The 19,498-nt window shown below is 46.1% G+C and overlaps 3 protein-coding genes across 9 annotated transcripts in view; 1 reads left to right on the top strand and 2 right to left on the bottom strand.

Moving 5' to 3' along the window:
• Positions 1-1,530: 1,530 nt before the first annotated feature.
• On the bottom strand, positions 1,531-5,987 carry NIFK (nucleolar protein interacting with the FHA domain of MKI67). The gene is made up of 6 exons (XM_085066940.1): positions 5,806-5,987; positions 5,602-5,727; positions 4,815-4,923; positions 4,073-4,284; positions 3,306-3,386; positions 1,531-2,092 (listed from the first exon to the last, which is right to left on the bottom strand). The coding sequence occupies exons 1-6, from the start codon at positions 5,968-5,970 to the stop codon at positions 1,916-1,918; spliced, it is 870 nt and encodes a 289-aa protein (XP_084923066.1). The 5' UTR covers positions 5,971-5,987; the 3' UTR covers positions 1,531-1,915.
• Positions 5,988-6,105: 118 nt separating this feature from the next.
• Positions 6,106-13,880, top strand: TSN (translin). Of its 2 annotated transcripts, none has more exons than XM_085066942.1 (6): positions 6,106-6,345; positions 6,426-6,519; positions 10,173-10,269; positions 11,093-11,208; positions 11,848-11,927; positions 12,272-13,880. In XM_085066942.1, the coding sequence occupies exons 1-6, from the start codon at positions 6,280-6,282 to the stop codon at positions 12,506-12,508; spliced, it is 690 nt and encodes a 229-aa protein (XP_084923068.1). In that variant the 5' UTR covers positions 6,106-6,279; the 3' UTR covers positions 12,509-13,880. The 2 variants fall into 2 exon arrangements, with proteins under 2 accessions (XP_084923068.1, XP_084923069.1); XM_085066943.1 differs by having other exon boundaries at positions 6,265-6,285.
• A 1,291-nt stretch (positions 13,881-15,171) lies between these two features.
• The window catches only part of LOC146434833 (uncharacterized), a 50,623-nt gene continuing 46,296 nt past the window's right edge, over positions 15,172-19,498 (bottom strand). For 4 of the 6 annotated variants that reach the window (XR_014853520.1, XR_014853516.1, XR_014853515.1 and 1 more), the window contains one exon: positions 15,172-19,493. The gene's annotated coding sequence lies outside the window, so the exon portion shown is untranslated. The remainder of the gene's footprint in view (positions 19,494-19,498) is intronic. The other 2 variants (XR_014853517.1, XR_014853518.1) reach the window with 1 other exon arrangement.

Below are 19,498 nucleotides of genomic sequence, written 5' to 3' on the forward strand. Positions count from 1 at the left end.
CTCAGGCTTTAGGGAACATGGAACTGCACCGGAGAAGTTACTCTGGATAAACTAAGTTTTCTTAAGAGCAGCTTTGACTCGACAGCCTAGGAAGGAGCACTTGTGGCGGCACCACAGAAATGGGCATTTTTGGTTCAGATCAATATCAGTTTTCTCATGAATCCTCAAGCCGTGTTAAGAGATGCATGAGTCACAGCAATGCAGCCACTCACTCCTCACTGCCTAGAGAGACGAGTTTCCTTACGAACCCGGGACGTCGTTTCCCAGGAATCCTTGTGCTGTGGCATGTCCACACAGCTGAGTCGTGCTGCCCCCCCGTGTCGGGCTGTGCCCGGGAGATTCAGCTCCCATCGGGAGAAATGCAGCCACAGTTCTAGTTCATCCTGACCCAACAGCCCTCTTTATTTGCCCAACACCAAGCGAGGAATATGGATTTTAAAAGACAACTGCATTTTGCTTCTTTTCTGCTGCTCTCTGCTATGTGACATCAAGGTAGAAGTTTTCCAAGAGCTGCACGTGAGTTACGAACAGATAAGCAATTTCTGCCAACCCTTGTGTTCATGTGTATCTCAAACTTTAGCTGAGCATGTATTTCCCACAGGTTTGGGGTGCAAGCACTGCCTGTTTCTATCAAACAACACACAGGGAAGAAAGCCTGCAGATGTATGCAGCAACACTTCCATCAAAAAGCAAAGACTGTCTGTGACCACTGGGTTGGTGAAGAGATTCCCCTGGCCTGCCCAAGGTGACAAGTGTTTGATGTAAAGATGCACTGATCCAAGTGGCCTCTGCAACAAAGGAGAATGATCTAACTTGAGTCACCAAGACAAGGTCATTATGATCCCATGATCATTCCAGTGATCAGGCCAGAGAGATCAGAATCAGCAAGGACAACCATTTATTTTAGATTCCTTTTCCTCTGCCAGGACTTGAAGTCTTAAAATAGGCAAGGAATTAGTGCCAGACACCTACCTAGCTGGTTATTATCACCTGGGCTTTCCTCTGAAATTCTGCCAAGCCTGACCAGCAGCCAACAGCATTAATGTGTTTAATCTCAGACAATAAAAGATGAAGGCAAAGTACGTGCACAGAACCCAAACTGGGATTTCTACAGATCTCAGATTTGCAATGAAATTCAAATTCTAACTGCACAGTCAAACTGCCTTTTCAAACAAGACTGGATATCTGCCATCTGCAACAATGCTGGAACAAGAATAAATCTTAATGCACAACAAAAAGCTACACTCAATTCTCTGAACTCATACTACTGCTGACAAACACCTGCCTTTGCACTCCTGCTTATTACAGTATTTCAGTTGCTTATCACCTCTTGGAGCAGAAAATATCCTTGTTTCATGCAGGCAGTGAAACTAAAATGCAGTGACAAAGGACAACAGAACTCCCAGTAGAACCCAGACTGCTATGACTATTGCTGCATCTTCTCAAAAGCCTCAGTGAAAATATGTGAGAACTCACACAAAACAAAGACATCCAGTTAAACAGAAAAACCATTACCAAGAGCCAAGAAAGTTGAAAAATTGTAAACCTTTTAATAAGCTGTCATTAATTATAAATTTAAGATACAGTTGCTTGCATCAGCAAGCTCTGAATGGACAACCTCACACTTTCTTTGCAAACACTGAGCACTAGACGAGTTACAAAATTAACTGTAGCTGTGTCACAGCATGGGCACTTGTGAGCACTAAGTCAAGAAAATCTTCAAAGGCAAAGAACACTGTAGGTCCCTTGATGGCTAAATCAGAGGGAAAAGATTTTTGAACAGAGTCCTTGCCCAGGAAAAACTGAAACAGTCTAGACAGGATGAACCAAGCCAGGGCAGCAGAACCAGTTGAAGCTCCACCTCAACAGTTTTTAAGTTGAGAAAAAATAGGCTACAGCCAGTAAAATTTCGAGTCTATTTCTGTTTCTTCAGGTTTGGTCTTTGCCTTGGCTGCTTCTTTGGTTTCTGCACAGTATTCTTAACACTGGCAGAAGGAAGTCTGACAGTTACTTCATCGTCCTCTGTTTCATCATCCACCTGAGCAGCTTTCCGGCGCTCGAGCACTGCTGGAGTACAGACTGGAGTAGGATCCTGAAGAGATCAGAAAAACAGGGTTCACTGCAAAGCCATCTGCCAGAGAAAGATCTCACTGTCCCTGGGGTACCACAAGACACCTCAGCCCATATCTGCTTCAGAAAATTGTTTTCTTTTTCTAACTAGCTACTTTTGTAGACATTATGTTTTTGGACAAAAGTGTCACCTTCAAAGAAGTGCATGTGAAAGGCAAATGGAAATTAATTCACATTTTCTAACATTATTATGCACATTTGCTTTCTAAACTTTGTATTTCCTGACTCAAGGCATCAAGAAAGTCAACTGGAAGAGAATCAGGGCAACAGGGGGAGGAGTGCATTTGAAACTGGCATACAGAAATGCCACATTCAAGTTCACAGCAGAGCTGAAACATCCCAGCTTCGTTACCTCAGGAAGTCCTCAGAACTCAGTTGACAGAATGTATTAGTTACCCTGCCTTCCTGACAACCAGCCATGCCCCAGTTATCACAAGTAAATCCAGTAGCAATAAAAAGCCCCAACCAACCAACCTCCCTGCCAAACTCACAACAGTGATGAAACAGAACAGAAACGTTAATGCCTTACAGACCTTTACTGTCAGTATCTCAAACCTCAGTCCTGATGACCTGAACTGCCCTTTCATCCCACTGCTACTTTTACCTGGAATTTTTTACCAAAAATCTCCAGATACTAGATGTTACATATTAAATATGTAAATTACATATGAAACGTTACAGATTAGATATTACATGTAATGCCTGGAGAACATGGGGTAGGAAGAACAGTACAGTATGGAAATGGGGACAGACAGCACTAGACTGTATTAACAATTTAACTTCCTTTTTATCAAAACAGGCTGGCACTGTAGCATGCTCCAACAGAAGGATTCCATCAAGGAGATCATGTTGTCCCAGTTTAAAGAACAGGTGTAGGTGGTGTACAGATGCCTGTCCCCAGCACCCTGCATTCCCCAGCCTCAAGGGAGTGCTGAACAGCAGAGGCTGACAGCAGACACTCCGAGGGAGAAAGAACCACAAGGACTCAATCACCCACCCTCACTCAAGAGTGCTAATACATCTCAAAGGAGCTACTTCTAGTACAAACATCTCTCAAGCAAACAATGTCAAAGTTTGTGTGTTGAAATCAATATGAAGGTGCTAGCTGAAGACATCTGCCCCAGTGTGAATGGTGGAGTGTGGTGCTGAACACCACCAGGACTGGTCCATCTTACCTGGCTGCTCAAAGAGATGTTCAGTTTTGGTTTCTTGGATGTTTTAACTTTTTTTCTCTTTTTGCAAAGTGCCTGTGCAGCCTAGGAAGCAAGACAGATCAGGTGGATCATTACACACTTGTGTGAAGGTGCAAACAGTCACTTAATAGTTCACACCTTTCTTTGTTTCATAACTACAAAGTCTTTGCCACAACAAATAGGTTTAAAGTAATAAACTGACTGACACAGGTGATTTGATTTCAGCAAAAACACCCAAACCAACACAAAAAAAGGTGTTACTCTGCATTTTAAAAACACCCCACATTAAACAGCATTAACTGCTTACAACTCCAGTACTTGACCAAGCACTCTGCAGAGGAGGAACATGCAGGGGGGCTGTGGATGGAAGTTCTGGTCCTGGGACCTGCCTTCAAACCCCCACCCTGTCGAAGCCTCCCACGGGGCTCAGGCAAAGCCCCTCTGCTCTTTGGTGATCTACATTCCAGTATTAAACCACAGAATATCCAACTGCTTGTACCAACAGAAGAAAAGGAACATCTCCCCTTTGCTGTTACTTATTTACTTCTCCACAGGCACATGGAGTGCAGCCCAGCAACAGCACCACGCTGAATTCCTGGAGCTTCTCTACAGATCCTAACACAACTGAGCCTCCCTGGGCTCCAGCCCTTTTGCCAGCTCCACACAAAACACATCACGTCCACATAATTCAGCACAACCCTACAAACACCTCTTGCTTAACACACCCACTGAAACGATGCCACACTTACAAATCCTGGGAAGTCATACTGGAGCCCCTTCTCAGCCAGCTTCTTCCTCAGCAGCCTCTCCTTGCGCAGCAGGCGCTTGGTCATCTTGGCTTTCTCCACGAGGGACCGCACCCTGTTGTAGCGCCGCACAGCCGGCTGCGAGGGCTTGCGGAACATCTTCTCACAGCCCTTGAACAGGTTCTCATGGACCTTTTCTGGAGGCATGAACTGACCTGTACCACACACAGGACATGGGCTTACAGCAGTGCTCCCCCTCCCACCAAAGGCACTCATTGAACAGTGTCCATTTACTGTTTTACAACAATGCATAGCGCATAATCCTTTACAAAAAAAAATTTACCATCATCATGTCTGAGAAAATCAGTGATTTCACCAACCTTTTAATAAAAAAATTCCCTCATGTCAAACCTTACAGACAACAGCTGCAGCAGTTACAAATGGCAAGGAGTTTCCACATGAAAGGAACTGTCTCTACAGCAAACCAAACCGTTCCCCAAGATTTCATGTTACATGATCACACTAAGAACAACATCAGCCCAGAGAAAAAAACAGTAGCAGTGACCAAAAGGCTGCTGAGCATGTTCTTCACACATGACTACAAGCTCAGCCCCACAGAAAACACTTTTGAGACAAAACTTCATAAAAAACTCCATAAAGTTACACACACACTCCAAAAAGATAACTGAAATAACTACAAGTTTCCTTTGCATGTTAGAGCACATAAAATTCATCTTATACTTACACTTCAGCAATCTCTCAGAAAACAGGTAGTTATTCATTGTGTCTGCAACAATCTTGGCCACATCATCAGACTCAAACTCCAAAAATGCATAGCCTTTGCTGGCTCCAGTCTGTGAGAGACAAGAGAGAAACCTGAAATGATGCTTTGGTACCTAAAGAGCTCTATTAAAATTATTTTATTCTTCCAGAGTTATACCCCATTCTCAACCAACCATAAGTAATTTCACAAAGTTCCCTGTAATTGTGAAAAGCAGCAGATTTAATCCTGAACTGGTATGAAATTATCTGTAGAACACATATTTGCACATGAAACAAACTGCTCACCCGTATTTACTAGTTAAAAACACAAAGCTGCCCTGCACTGGTGCTGTTCTGCTGTTCCACGTGTACACAGTGGTCTTACAACATGATAGCAGACCCAGAAGTGAGAAAAAATTAGATTTATTGAACACAAAACAACAGTTGAAACAGAATCGCGGCACTTCACGTTGTACCTGGAACTAGTGCACTCGGGCAACACTTCCCACTGGAGTGAATTTACTTACGGAGGAAAGGACAAGATCGTGGCCCAGCCGCCCGTAGGCAGCAGCCAGCCCGCGGCCCTGCCGCTCCGCCCGGGCACTGCTCCGCCGCGTCCCGTGCGGGTTCCCAGGGCTCATGCGGGGCAAGGGGTGAGCCCAGGGCTCACGGAGACTGCCGGCCCGGCCCGGCCAGCTGCGAGCGCTCCGCCACACTCCGGTACCGCCCAGGGCCCGCCGGGTCCCGCCGCAGCCAGGGCCGCTGCTCACCTTCTTGCTCCTGGACAGCCGCAGCCGCGTCACCGTCCCGAACTGCCCGAAGTACTCGCGGAGCTGCGGCTCGTGGAGGCCCCGCGGGAGGTGTCCCACGAACACCACGCCCGGCGTCAGCTCCTCCTGCGGACACACAGCGGCGCGTCAGCCCGGGCCGCGACCCGCAGCGCCGCCCCCGCCGCGCCGCGCCGCCCCGCTCACCTGGGCCGCCCGCTTGCTGCGGGCGCGCTGCACCTTCTGCTGGAACTGGCGCTGCAGCCGCGGCTCCAGCGCCAGGAGCGGCGCGGCCTTCACCGCCGAGGCGGGCACCGCGGGCACCGCGGGCAGCTGCACCTCCGCCGCCATGGCCGCCTCCTGCGCCGCCATGCTGCCTCCGCGCGCCGCCGGAACTGCGTCACTGCCTGCGCGCGGCGCCGCGCCGCCGAGACGCCGTGTCGCAGCAACGGGGCGCTGGGCCTCGCGCGGCCGCCGGGCTCGGCCTCCCGCACCGGGGAACACCGCCGGGGGGACAAACTGCCGCCCTGCGAGCGACCAGCCTCCCCTCGGGGCGAGCAGCCCTCTCCGGGCACCCTCCCGAGCCGCCCCTCCGCCCGCTCCTAGCTGCTCAGGCGGTGCGCGGGCAGCCCGGCGCGGCGCGCCGGCGGCACGGAAGGTCCCTGGGCGGGCGGCGGCACCATGTCGGTGAGCGAGATGTTCGCGGCGCTGCAGGGAGCGCTCGGCCAGGACCAGGACATCCGAGAGGTGCCCCCGGGCGGGCGGGACGGGCTCGGGAGGGCACGGGGCGGCGCGGTGCCTCGGCTGACGGCGCGCTGTGCCCGCAGGAGATCCGGAAGGTGGTGCAGGCGCTGGAGCAGACGGCGCGGGAGATGCTGACGCTGCTGCAGGGCGTGCACCAGGGGCCCGGCTTCCAGCACAGTGAGTCTCCCCACCCGGGCAGCGAGAGCGCCCCCGGAGAGCGCAGCTTTCCTCCTCTGGGCCCCTTTTCCAGTCTCTCCCGGGGCGTCCAGCGTGGGCTCCCCGGAGGCTGCTGGGAAAAGCAGGGCGCAGCTGGGAGATCTCAAGCCAGACAAGTAGTAAAGCTGCCATTCAGCCTTAGGGAGCACCGTTCTGTGCCTTTGTGCCCTCCCCAGCGTGGTGCTTTTCTGTCTCGGTGCAGAGCAGTGTGTTCTTTTCCAGGTATTCACGCCCTGGGCTGCTGAGGTGGCTCTTAGGCCTCCCTGTAAGTGGCATAAACAGAGATTGTTTTATCATCACTTGTTGGGCCTTTGTGTCAGTGACCCTATCCCATCTGTTCACCCCACACTCCAAAAATGAGCGCTCAGGGGGTGTTCAGGGTGAATTGGGTAGGGGGGAAACACACTTTAATCTGGTTGGTATGAAACAGATTCTGTGTGTGTGTATAAAATCAAACAAAATACAAATGGAATTTGCAAAGGCTGACAAAGCAGGAGCTGCTGTTGATGTATGTTTGAGGAACAGCAGGAATTGTTCTGCAGATTCCAGGCTTCTGAGATTTTGTACAGAATGTTTCTGGCCCAGCCTGTTTCCTCCAGGCCATGAGAGCAGCTCTGCAGGCCCAGGTGTCCAATGTGCTCCTTATGCTCTGTTATTTATCAGCTTATTGATGAAACTGCTGGAATGAACTCAAGTATGTCACTTAAAAGCTGGTTTTCTCCCAGTCAGTTGATATCTTGTGAGAAGAAGCAACCATTCTTGTTGCTGGAGACTCTTGAGAGAAATTTGTGCAGGCCATCCTCTGAAGGGGAATAGAACAAGGTGCTGTTTTATTCACTTGCAGAGCTGACTGGTTGTTTATCCTGGTGAGGTTCCTCAGCATGCTGGAGCTGGAGGCCTGGGGTCCCTCTGGCCCAGAGAGGGTCTGTGTTTAGCAGTGACCAGCACCTGAGGTTTGACTTGTGCAGGCAAGTGCAAGTTCCATCTGCTTGGGAAACCTGGCAGTGCTGGAAATCAGAGCTGCTGAGTGGTTCTTTACACAAGAGACACTCAGTTTTCTAGCCTGGGAAAATCCATGGTCATTGTGTAGGTAACAACTTCAGAGTTCTTTTCAGGCATTTACTAGTAGAGGCCCATGTCCAACTCAGTGTATTTTCACTTGATTTACCTGGACAGAGCTGGTCCTGGAACTTGCAGAGTCTGAGAAGAGATTTGGAACTGTTAAAGAAAAAAAAAAAAGGCCAAACCAAAACCAACTAAAAAAACCCCAAAATAGAAAAACAAAAACCCAAAGCCTCAGTTTATAATTCTTGCAATATCAAAAATAATGAGTTCATGCTTAATAAGTCAGGAGCTAAACCATGATAACAGACCTTTGAATTTGTCATCAACTACAAGCATAGTTAAGAAGTGCTTAGATTAACAAAAGATTAAAGTAGAATAATATAGTGCAAATTAACAGAAGCATTGTTGGGGGATAAATAGCACCTGTCAGTTGTCACATATTCAGATTACAGTTTTATTGATAAGTTGTAGTTCTGCAGTGTAGTACCTTAAATGTCTGTTTCACTTACTACAGCAACTCATTGTTTGAATCTGTACAACATTTTTACCAATAAGCTAGAATGATTATTCCTTAGATTAAAAAGGGATAAACAATTACTTCTGTAACTATGAAAGAGGATTTTTCTCATTGCAACAGAGTTCTGGCTGTATTATGTGATGTTAGGATTTCTTTGGCCTTATAATTATTTATTCCAAGATGGAAGGAAAACCAGTGACACTATTAATAAACTATATTGATGTAGAAAAATATCAAATGAGAATAAACTACATAAACTAATAATAAAAAGGTAAAAATACTGTAAATTACCAGAAGTTCACAGGTGACAGAGTAACACCTGTAGCTGTGTTGCCCTGAATTGCAGCTCCAGCAGAAGCTGTTTTGCCAGTTGTTCCCCATCCCTTGTGCCAGCATAAGTGGGAGATGATTTACTTCTTCCTACAGCCTCCTGGTTGATCCTTTGTTTATTCCTGCATCCTCAGTTGAGGGAGTGATGAAAACTCAAGGAGACATCAGAGAGGCAGTGGGAACAGGGAGAGAGTTTGCTTTGGGCTGAGCAATGTATCCTACCAGAGAGAAAGGTAAGGGGTGGGATGAGCTCTGTTAGTAGAGCCACGGGACAGTTGGAAGTTCGATGGAGGAGTTTCCCATATCAGCCAGTGCCTTTTCAAATGTCACCTTGCACAAGCTTCCTTGGCTCCCTGTCCCAAATGGAGTTGGAGACCTGCTCAGAAAGCTGTGCAGGGCAGTGTGTGCTGCATCCTGCTGTTTTCCACACCAGCTGGGCTGTGACAGGGTGGCATCTGGAGCCTGAGAGCCACCTCAGTGTCTTTGCTCTCCAAACAGCAGCACATCAGAGGTGATACCTGAGGATGTGCAAGGATAGTTTGAATTTGAGGGTTCTGTGCGTGTCACTGGGCGTTGCTGTCTGAGCCTTTACAGTAAGGATTGTTTATTTCTGTCACAGGTTCCTTGGGCAGAAGCCAAATGCAGATGTGTTCCTCACTCTGTCCCCCCAGCCATGTGATGGCTCACAGGACTGAGGCAACCCTGTAACTCTCAGTGAGCTTCACACAGGTCTTTCATCCTGGCTGCCTCATGGTGCACTCCCACATTCTGCTTCCTCGAGCTTTTATTTTTACATGTCATTCTCCCTCCCTTTTTTTTAAAAAACAGAAATTACATTTTATTAACTGAAAGAAGTTTTATAATCACACTTAAGTGACTCCTAGTAGCTCTTGCTTGGTAAAAATCATCACAGCTTTTAGATTTAGGTTCTGTGAATAATCCTGGGCTCTGTACAGGAAGATGCAGGAGGGCGTGTCAGGCTGATCTTTGCCCTTCTCTGGGCTGTGCCCAGGATTTGTGAGAGGGCTGCAGTGGAGCTGTGGTCTGAGCCCTTGGGTCAGTCGCTGGCACTGCAGGTGCAGCGGGGCTGTAGCTCTCCCGGCAAACGGGAGGTGGCAGTGGCTGCTGCAGGAACAAGAGATCGAGCCTCTGCAGAGCTGTAGCACACACTGGACAGGCTGAAACCCAGGCTCTTCAAATACATCTTTAAAAAGCAGGAAATGCAGTTTCATGAAGGGATGTTACACCTCATGTAACCAGACTCTGATGGATTAGAAAAAATAGGATAAGATTTTAATATGGAGAAAGAAAAGCTGCTTTTCCTTTGACTGTGTGAGTTGTTTAGCAGCACTGCTTAGAGTGTGTGTGTGCTTCCTTTGGGGCCAGCTGCTGTGTGCAGTGCTGTTCCATTGCCTGGGATCTGGTTGTTGCTGGGACATCTTGGCTCAAGTTCGAAATGAAGGCCCAGAGCAGATCAGGCAGCTGGAATTCAGGAGTCTTTCTCCTTTACCTCTATGGCTCATGGTGTGACCAGAATACTTCCTAAATTGCTTCCAGGTGTCAGTAGCCTATCTGGGACAAGAAAGAAGCGTAAATAGCGCTGTCTACACTGGAAAACTCTGTTTGCAAACCTCTGTTGCCTGTCAAATACCCGTTTCCTGAATATATTAATTCAGTGAGTGCTGTGCTGTTTCTTTTTCAGTCCCAAAGAAGTGTCAGAAAGCTCGTGAGCACTTTGGTACAGTGAGGACACAGATGGAGTCTCTGAAGACCAAGTTTCCTGCTGATCAGTATTACAGGTGTGCAGGATCACACACAGCCAGACACAGATATATGTGGGAATTAATTGCCTGGGCATTTGGCATCATTACTTTGGAATAATGATGTAAAGGTTTATGGGCTGAATGCTTCTTTTTTTTCTTTGAAAAGTAAATTGTGGTAGACAAGTTGGAGGTTTTGATCAGCACAGATAAAAAGTGCTTTTGCTCAAACACTAACTTTTCACTAAACATACTCAGTATTGAATTATTTTTCTAGAAACTTTTTTAAAAAAGCAAAAAGGAAGTTCAAGAAGTTGGTGTTCTGCTGGAGCTGCCCTTGTATCTGGGAGCAGGGCATTTGCTGCTCCATTAATTTCAGTTAAGTTGTTTGGTTTGGGGCGTTTCTGGAAGCAGAGCTCTAAATCTGTCATGAAACAGCCATTTGGTTCTGCAGACACTAAATGAAGTTGTCACCTTTGTGTTCTGTTGCTGCCAGAAGGGGACAGTGCCTGGCAAGAACATTTCAAAGAACAAGAATCTTGTCAGCTCAGATCTGCTGAGGGAAGGTGGGAGGGAAAGCCTTGGCTGTCTGTGGGCAACACAGCCTGGAAAACTCTGGGAGCTGAGGAGGTGTGTGAGAGGGGCAAGCAAATGTCAGCATCCGGTGTGATAACCTGGGTGTGGAGTTCTGGAGTACCAAGGAGATGTTTTTCAGCTGGTGGCATTTTGATCAACCAAAAATACTGCAAAATGCACTGTGGAAAGGCAGAAAACACAGTGTACACATCATGAGTACTTGTTGCCTAACGCTCCAGTAATAAAAATTACTTATTTATACCTTGGCCTGGTGTTTCTTCTGCAGGTTTCATGAGCACTGGAGGTTTGTGCTGCAGCGGCTGGTGTTCCTGGCAGCATTCGTAGTCTACTTGGAGTCAGAAACATTAGTGACCCGAGAGGCTGTTGCAGAAATACTTGGGAGTAAGTTACTGTCATAATTGAAGAGAAAAAGCTTGTGACCTTAGATGTAGCTTTCAGAGGTACAAGGAAACAGCAGAACTTAATTTCTACCCAAGAAACCAGTTCCAGAGTTTATCTGATATTTGATTTCATTATATAAACAACACATTCTCAGATGATGGAAATTGGCAAACCTAATGTGAACAAAATTATTCATTAATAAGATCTTCATCAATGAAGATCATTCATTCAAAGTGTGTGAATGTATCAAAAGAATAATGCAAAGATTAGAGCTTATTTCTCTAACTTCTTGCTTTTGGTATTTAAAAAGTGTGTAAAACATATTAAATTCTTTGCCATAAAAGAATTGTATCCCCACAGAGCAAAAGACTTGAAAAAAGGTAAGGAAAATACATCCTATATATTGATGTAAATCCAGTTACCCTGTTGGATGTACAGCTGAGGATGTACAAGATGCTGAATCAAGAACTGAGGAGAGGCTATAATTACATCACATACAGGAAAGGGCTGACTTTTATTCTGTAATATTTCATAAATTTGATGAAATTTCACATTAGCTCTAGTAAACAAATGCAATTTAAGGTGGCTGGGTTTGCTCATGCTCAGCACCACCTGGTCACTGCTCTGTTTTTGTCTCAGTTGAAGCTGATCGAGAACGGGGCTTTCACCTGGACATTGAGGACTATCTTTCTGGTGTATTAACTCTGGCCAGTGAGCTGGTAAGGAAAATATTCATGCAGGTATTTGGTTTGAAACTGACCCTAAAAACAAAAGCAATGTGTTTTTTAGCTTTCCCAAGTTGTTCCTGGAAGTTATGATACACAACACCTTGATCTGAACTTGTAGCAAGATGCTTCTCTGCATGTTCCTCAGTGATACTTTTAAGATTCAAACTAGTCATTTGATTGAAAATCCAGAGCTATGGCCAACAAAAAGGTAGATCTAAGTATAAATAATGTGACTGTCTGGAACACAAGGCCTTCATTTGGTGCAGTAACTGATGGGGACAGTGATGTGATGTGGGTGGGTGCTGTGCCGACGTTGTGCGGTGTCTCCTCTCCAGGCCAGGCTGGCAGTGAACAGTGTCACAGCTGGGGACTATTCTCGCCCTCTCCGCATCTCAGCCTTTATCAACGACCTGGATTCTGGCTTCCGCCTCCTCAACCTGAAGAACGACTCCCTGAGGAAACGCTACGATGGCCTGAAATACGATGTCAAGAAAATTGAGGAAGTGGTTTACGACTTGTCAATCAGAGGACTCAACAAGGAGGCAACAGTTGGTGCAGCTGGGGAGAAGTGAAGGTGTTCATTGGAATAACATCATCGATTACCTCAGATGGTTGCCAATTTAGGAAGTACCTAGAGAAGCCTTCCTACAGTAGTTTAGAAGAACTGCAGCTCAAAGCTGCTCTCTATTTTCTTACAAAAGGTGTAGTACAGGTGTTAGATGTTTTGTAAAATCATGTCTAGATTAGGACAGGAGACTGTTTCCAGTGGAGTTCCTCTGTCAAACACACAGTGCCGTTCTCTGCACAGCAGCAATAATAGTAACTCCCATGAGCTGAGATCCCATTAGTTCTGTAGTGTTGCTGCCCTGCTCCAGCAGGGAAGTGCTGTGGCTGTCTCTGCTCACACACTCTTAGAGATGTGTGCACAGCAGAGAGCTCAGTGCAGACACATGGGAGCTTCTAAGAAACACAGTGTGTAAATTCCAACTTTTTTTTAAGACTGATTTTTTTTGCCTTTTCGTTTCTTAAATTTTCACCTATGTAAGTTGAATAGATTTGCATAACTGTTTATTATCCAGATCTCTTTTTTAATGGTTTCTGTTATTGTATCCCCTGTAATTGAGAAATTAGTGAAAATATTCCTGAGAATTTCTCCATTGGAACTGGTGTCTTGCACTCTGGCACTGCTCTCTCCCTCTCTCTCTCTCTCTCTCTCTTGCTCTCGTTTGTTTTTTTTTTTTAATTTTTTAAATTAATTTCGACCAACATTTCATTTTCCAGGGAGAACAAGGTTTTCTTAGACACCTGTTTTCTCTGCCTGGTATTTGTTCTACTGGCATGAATAAATGCAAAGTTGAGTTTTAAATGATGTTTTGCCTTGAGAACTCAGTGTAACCAGTTTTTATGGGTTTTTTTAACTTTGAAGTTTTCCAAATAGAAAAGCGTAAACTGATAAACTGTGGGTGGTGTCTGAGTTGTAATAACCTGTACAGGCCACAACTGTACCTCTGTCCTGGGATTAAAAAAAAACCAAAAAACCACAAAACTATAGTTCATGTAGTAAAATGTTTGTGTCTCAGAAATGGGGAAGTTACCACTTTCAGGTAATTGTAAGATGTTTGCAAACACCTACAGCCTCTTTCATGTGTGTAAGTGGACAGACTCATGCCTCCCCATGTGCTTGTTCTCTTGTCCTAAATGACTTTGAGTTTTGCCATTCTCCTGCTTCTAGGGGTGCAGGAGGGTTAAGGAGAACAGCTAACTTCTTTAGGAGGAGAATTACTGCAGAGGATGAATAGGAATGGTTAAGTTTAAATGGGGTTTGTTAGTGTTTCAGTTTCTTAGTGAAGATTTACCACTGTTTGAGTTAGGGGATTGTTTTGTTTATTGGAAGAAAATGGTTTCTTGGTTATTTTGGACAATAAAAGCTGTTCTTTGATTTTGGCCATTTGGTACCTCTGCCTGTTGTCTGATCATCTGCTGTTCTGTTGCTTCCTTTGCTGGGAGCCTGTTCTGAAATACGAGCATTTGAGTTCATCCTTCAGCTGTCCTTGGACAATAATTGAGTTCCTCCCGTTGGCTGTAGCTGTTCAGTGACGCACTCCTAATACTGCCAAGTGCAAAGTCAAACTGCAAACACATTTCACAGGCTTTTTTTAAAAATATTTTTTTACTTTTGAGCAATTTTGCCAAATAAAATAGGAGAGCTATGGAGTTTATCATTACTAATCCAAGAGGTGGCAAGATTATCTTCAGAGCATCTCATAATCTTTCATGTTTGTCCTCATCCTTTGTATTTTATGTCACTTAACACAGGGAGATCAGGTCTTTCACAGCTGAAGAAAATGAAGGTGTAACTTCCTGAGCCACATGGCTTTCAAAGTATTTCTTTGTTCTTGTCCTGTGCCACTGTTTGCTCATTTCTTCACTTAAGGATGTGGAGGTGGGAGGAAGGAAGGAGCTTAAGCCAGTTTTACTGCCAAAACCAGAGATGGGGGGTAAACCAACACCTTAAGGCTGTGCAGACACAGCTGTGCAGTTCAAGCTCACACAGGAAATTCGTGGGAGCAGGGGAGATGGGGAAGGGTTTCCTGAGCATCACTTTGGTGTGTCTTAGGTTAGAGGACTCCTGGCATGTGGGACTGGGATGTGAGGCCATGTAGCAGGGCAGGTGCTGGTTAAGGCTTTGCACTGACTCGTGTCTCAGATGCTCCAGTTGCATTTGGTCATGCAGCAGATCTGCTTCCTGACAGAGGATCCTGTGTGCCTAACACAGAGGATCCTGTGTGCCTTTCACCAGATTTCAGATCTGCCAGCTGTTTGCTAGTGGTTTCTGAGAGCTGGTGGAGATGGAGCAGTGCTGTGCCACAGGTGCAGGTACTGTGGGAGGGACAACTGGAGAAGCAAGGCTTTTACAGAAGTGTGATGTGTGGGATCCTTCTGTCTAAGCCTCTGTAAAGAGCAAGTGCCCAAGAAAGAGACACTCAGTGTTGTGTTCCTGGAGGGTGTTTAGCAAACACCTCGTTCTTTCCTGATCTAGGCTTTGGGAGAGCCTAGCATCATCCTCTGGAAAAGCATCATTTGCAAGAGCCAGGCTACACAGCACATTCCCAGCCTGGGTCTGGAGAAGGGAAAAGAAAACCACTAACTTTCTCCCTAGGCAACAGCAGGGGAAGATGGGAATGCTTTTGTAGCTTCCTCTGCAATGAGGTAGCCTGTAGGACCTTGTGACCCTGACAGGGAATCTGCACATTACTCTGATCCTAAATGCTAAGTTGTGTTCCTGAGAGCTGGGAACAGAGAGAAGAAGGGAAAACCCACGAGGACTTGAGTAGGAAAGGGGTGTCTCTTTGATGCTTCCCTTTCTCAGGGGGAATGGGAGCAGGGAATGGCAGTGGACTGCAGAAGCTTGATGGCTCATGATGAATCAGATGCACTTGAACTCTGAACAAGTGATTCCTGTTGGTACTGAATGGACTGCAGCGTGCACTGCCAGCTGGGAGGGGAGTGAGTCAGCGCAGGAGCATTGGAGAGTCTGACTCAACACCCTGTTCCCTCAGCACGGCTGTTCCTGAGCCACTTCAGCCTCAAGTGTGCTCCCTGGAGTGCTCTCTTGGATCGTCTTTGTATTCACTAACTTGTTTGTTTGGATTTTTCCCATCTTGATGTCATTTCTGTGGGTTCTCTTTATTTCAGTAAAAAGGGTATTTAAATTGTTGATTAATGGCTCTTTATTTATAGCCCTGCCTGTTCAAGCCCAACAGTTCAATGAAAGTGCTGACCTGAAACAGTTCTGGAAGCAGGGGAGAGCAGGATGCACAATAGGCCTTGGGGCTGGCTCTTGAAGTGGGCTCTGCCTGCTGGAATTGATTAACTGCAAGCCAGTCCAGCCATCTCTTGAAACTGGCACTTGTTAGAGACACATCATCACCTCCAGGCTACCCTTTCCTGCTGCCAGCAAACGTATTTGTGCAGTGGGCTGGATCAAGGAACTGACTTAGCTGAAATAATCTTTATTTTTCAGCAGTGTTTGCTCCTGGCCTGGTGCATCACAGGATCCTTTCTCCATTCTGTGCCAGTGTGTGTGAAGGAAGCCTTCTTCCTCAACCTGCAGTGCCAGCTTTCCGTATTCTCTGAGCTGTAACATGACGTGGTTTGATTTTTCTTGCAGTAATTTAACTGCTTTCCATTTTGATAGGATTGCCAAGGATTTTCTCTCTGAGTAAATAATTTGCCTTCATCTCACTGCAAAGCGAGGACTTCTGTGCTACAGAGCCTCACCCAAGTTTTTCAGCCAGCAAGGTCATTACACACCAAGGGGAGTAGAAAGTGAATGTTGATGACTGGGGGTCCATATGTGGATGCTGACCCATCACCCATCCACAGTCCATCTTCCCATGTTCAAGTACTGTCACTGAATGCTGCAGTGCAGTTCTACTAGAGTTGTTCAGAGCCTCCTCCCTGCTGAGCTCATGGAGTGCTGTGAAATGCGTGTTTGGATTTCAAAAGGAAGAGTCCTATCTGGTTTGTATCTCCTGTCTGAGTGTTGTGAGTGAGGCATGAGTTAGGTAAGATGGGTATCTGCTTGCAGGCATCACTGCCTGTTTATTGTCACTTCAGACTGGCACTTCTGGCTTGCATTGGTTGCTCAGCACTGGGGGCTTGCCTTGCACTGCACAGGAAGTTCCCATCCTAGGAGGGAAAGGTTTAAAACCACCTGGGCCTCCTCTGCAAACAAATCCTTTGCCTGATTGCATGCAGAGAACCTCCTGAGAGGGCTGTTTGCAGACCAGGTCTTCTCAATTACAGCTGAGATTATTTCTGAGGGATGCAAAGCCTGCACTGGTGGAGATCACACTGGGGTAGGATTTGAGCTGGAAAGTTGCGAATTACTATGTTAATCCTTGGTAATGGATCTAGAGCCTAATGCCAGCTTTTCAGCTCTTTCCAGCTGTGTAATTTCTCCCAGTCAAGTCTGGGCTGAGACCAGTGCTAGAGGATGCTCTGACTGTGTTCTGATTGCCTCAAAGTGTTCTTCCATTTCTGCTGAAAAACAGGAACTCTGTTCCCATTGCTCAACTTTTCCATCATGTTGTAGAAAAGTTTCTCTTAGGGGATCACCTTCAGCTTCCCAAGGAAGGTGTATTATTTTCTAATGAGTGCCCTTAGGGCTTGCCTGGAGTTTTTTGACTGTACAGTGTTACTGTAAAAACTTTTTTCATTGCTTGTACCTATGTCTAGTCAGATTGCTCCTCTGCAGCAGCATGTGAGAAATAAGGCAGCTCCTTCATCTGCCTGATCAGTAAGACTTTTTGCTCCTTCATACTCTACTGCAGTGACAGGTCACCCAGTGATGACAGTGAGAGCTTTGAATATTTATCTGATCTCTGGAAGCATGGCTTCCTCCATTGCTTTCACTTCCAGGTTTTTCCAGTTGCAAGTCAGTGAATGTCAGCCTAGTTCCACTTAAATCTCACCCAGCTCCCCAGCATGTGTGTAAGAGGAGACACAGCTGATATCACAAAATTAGTTACTACAGCTGCCTCATCCATGAGTCCTGAAGGGATCTTTGACATGGTGCTAGAAGATTTAAACTATTTTCCCTTTGAACATGTCAGTGAAAAGCAAGACAGTGCAAGGTTCACCAGAATCTCCTGCTGGGAAAAAAAAATATTTCTGGGACTTCTACTGCATTATAAATTCACATGCAGCAAAGTCAGGAGATCTGAGATGATCTCAGAGCTTTTTTCAGGATCTGGGGTATGCTGAGGTCAATCTTTCAGTCTCCAATGACAGCTACTTGCTGCAAGAACAAAGCTGGTTCTCCCTTTCGGATGTGTTCGTCATCAAATAGTGGAGACCCACACTGAGACCCCTTCCCCATCTGCACTTCTGTTAAGGACAACCAGGAAAGTACAAGGACACCATAAAGGAGAAGATCTCTATTCACTAAAGCAGAAGCATCTGCTCTCTAAAGTATTTACTCTTCATGTGTTTTCTTCAGGCTTTCCCACCCAGCCTCATGACTTATAAAAGAGCTATTCCTGCTTTCCTTGGGACCTGAGCTCATAGGGGGTTCTTAATCCACTGTTTTGTCTTCTTATGTGTCTGCCTTCAGAGCTCAAAACAACATGGACTCTAAAAATAAAGATTGCCTTCTGTTGTTTTCCTGGTAAATTACCAGTAAGGCTTATACCAAACTCTTGTTAAAGGTCATTTATGAGTTCTGATAAATCAAGGGAGTAACCATCTTTCTCTTTTTTCCCCTGACAAGGGGTACTCCCAGAAAGGTCTGCTAGTACTAGCTGGGTAAGTTCAGTGGGCAGGAGTCTTGAAAAGTAATCTTAGTATTGTCCGTCACAACAATGAGAGGCATAAAAATATTACAGAGACCTAGGACGGCCAGCTTGGAACAAATAATTGCTTTCTTGGCTTGCAGACAACCCTGTTCCCAAGTACCCTGGGTTATAATAGCATTTTGTCAGTTTGTTAATCAGAAATGGAAAAATACAGCACAACTAATCTCCATGGCTGCCAAGTAAGATGTGTACACGTGATACTGAAAGACCTGGAACTTGCCAGGAGAGGGATCATCTAGTTCAGAAAGGTGCCTGAGGATTATGGAAATCTACTGCCTTGTCAGTGTGCTGACACTCCTTGCTTTCCTGTGCTGCCTCACCCCACACCACAGGCACTCGCAGGGCCACAGGGATTGTTCCCTGCTCGTGTTCCCTTTCAACACCTGTAATTTACAGGCAGGTGAGCAGCTGCACACACCAGGTACATAAAAGGAGCATGTGTTGGAAGCACAACTTCTGTCCAGTCTGACAGGTTTAGCAATGCCACTGTTGCTTCCCGTAGCTGTCCCAGATCAAAAGGCTTGTACTGTTCCCTGGCCACAGGTATTTTAGAACAGGCTACAGTACCAAGTACACGTCCTGCTCATAACTCAATACCCAGTGATTACTCATGGACCTTCTTCAGGGAAGAGTTTGTCTGGTTCAGAGGAAATGGGCCATGATTACAGGAGCCTGGCAGGCAGGTGCTTCCTGTGATACCTAGAAAAACCCTGAATCTGACAAATTGAACAATCAGCCAAACACAAGATTGATGCTAAATATCAGACCTTTTATGTAAACTTATTGTTATCTAACCTTTTTGAACAGCCAGGCTGGCTGAGGGTATCTTGATTTAGATATGACTGTACAAACGGTCCACTCGTGGTTTCAAGCATGAATTGATGTGGAGAAAATTGCTGTGCTGGAAAGTAACTGAAAACTTTCCAGCAAGCAGCAGCTTTTTGTGGCTGTGCAAGCCACTTGCTGTTTGGATAAATTAGGCTGTTACTGTACCTACGCCTTCCCTTGTCAGAGTTGCCCCGGAGTAATGAAGAGAAGGTGGCTCTGCCATTGTGGTCTTGGGAGAGAAGACAAAGGTGCTACGAGCTGTTGCTTTTTGCATGTGAGGTGAATGGGCTTGAAGGATCATAGATGTGATCTCTCCTGACAGCATAAGAGAAATATTCCTCCAGCAGCTGCTCTGCTCAGGCATCCATCTCTGTG

This window comes from Lichenostomus cassidix, chromosome 7, assembly GCF_008360975.1.
Source record: "Lichenostomus cassidix isolate B80296 chromosome 7, HeHo_3.0, whole genome shotgun sequence".
In the NCBI taxonomy this organism is placed as follows: Eukaryota; Metazoa; Chordata; class Aves; order Passeriformes; family Meliphagidae; genus Lichenostomus; species Lichenostomus cassidix.

Coding starts and splice junctions, on each gene's coding strand:
- TSN (XM_085066942.1), top strand. CDS start 6,280: ATGTCGGTGAGCGAGATGTTCGCGGCGCTGCAGGGAGCGCTCGGCCAG. Junction 6,346..6,425: donor AGGACCAGGACATCCGAGAG/GTGCCCCCGGGC, acceptor CTGTGCCCGCAG/GAGATCCGGAAGGTGGTGCA. Junction 11,928..12,271: donor TAACTCTGGCCAGTGAGCTG/GTAAGGAAAATA, acceptor TCTCCTCTCCAG/GCCAGGCTGGCAGTGAACAG.
- NIFK (XM_085066940.1), bottom strand. CDS start 5,970: ATGGCGGCGCAGGAGGCGGCCATGGCGGCGGAGGTGCAGCTGCCCGCG. Junction 4,924..5,601: donor GGCTGTCCAGGAGCAAGAAG/GTGAGCAGCGGC, acceptor TGTCTCTCACAG/ACTGGAGCCAGCAAAGGCTA. Junction 2,093..3,305: donor ACATCTCTTTGAGCAGCCAG/GTAAGATGGACC, acceptor TGATCTCTTCAG/GATCCTACTCCAGTCTGTAC.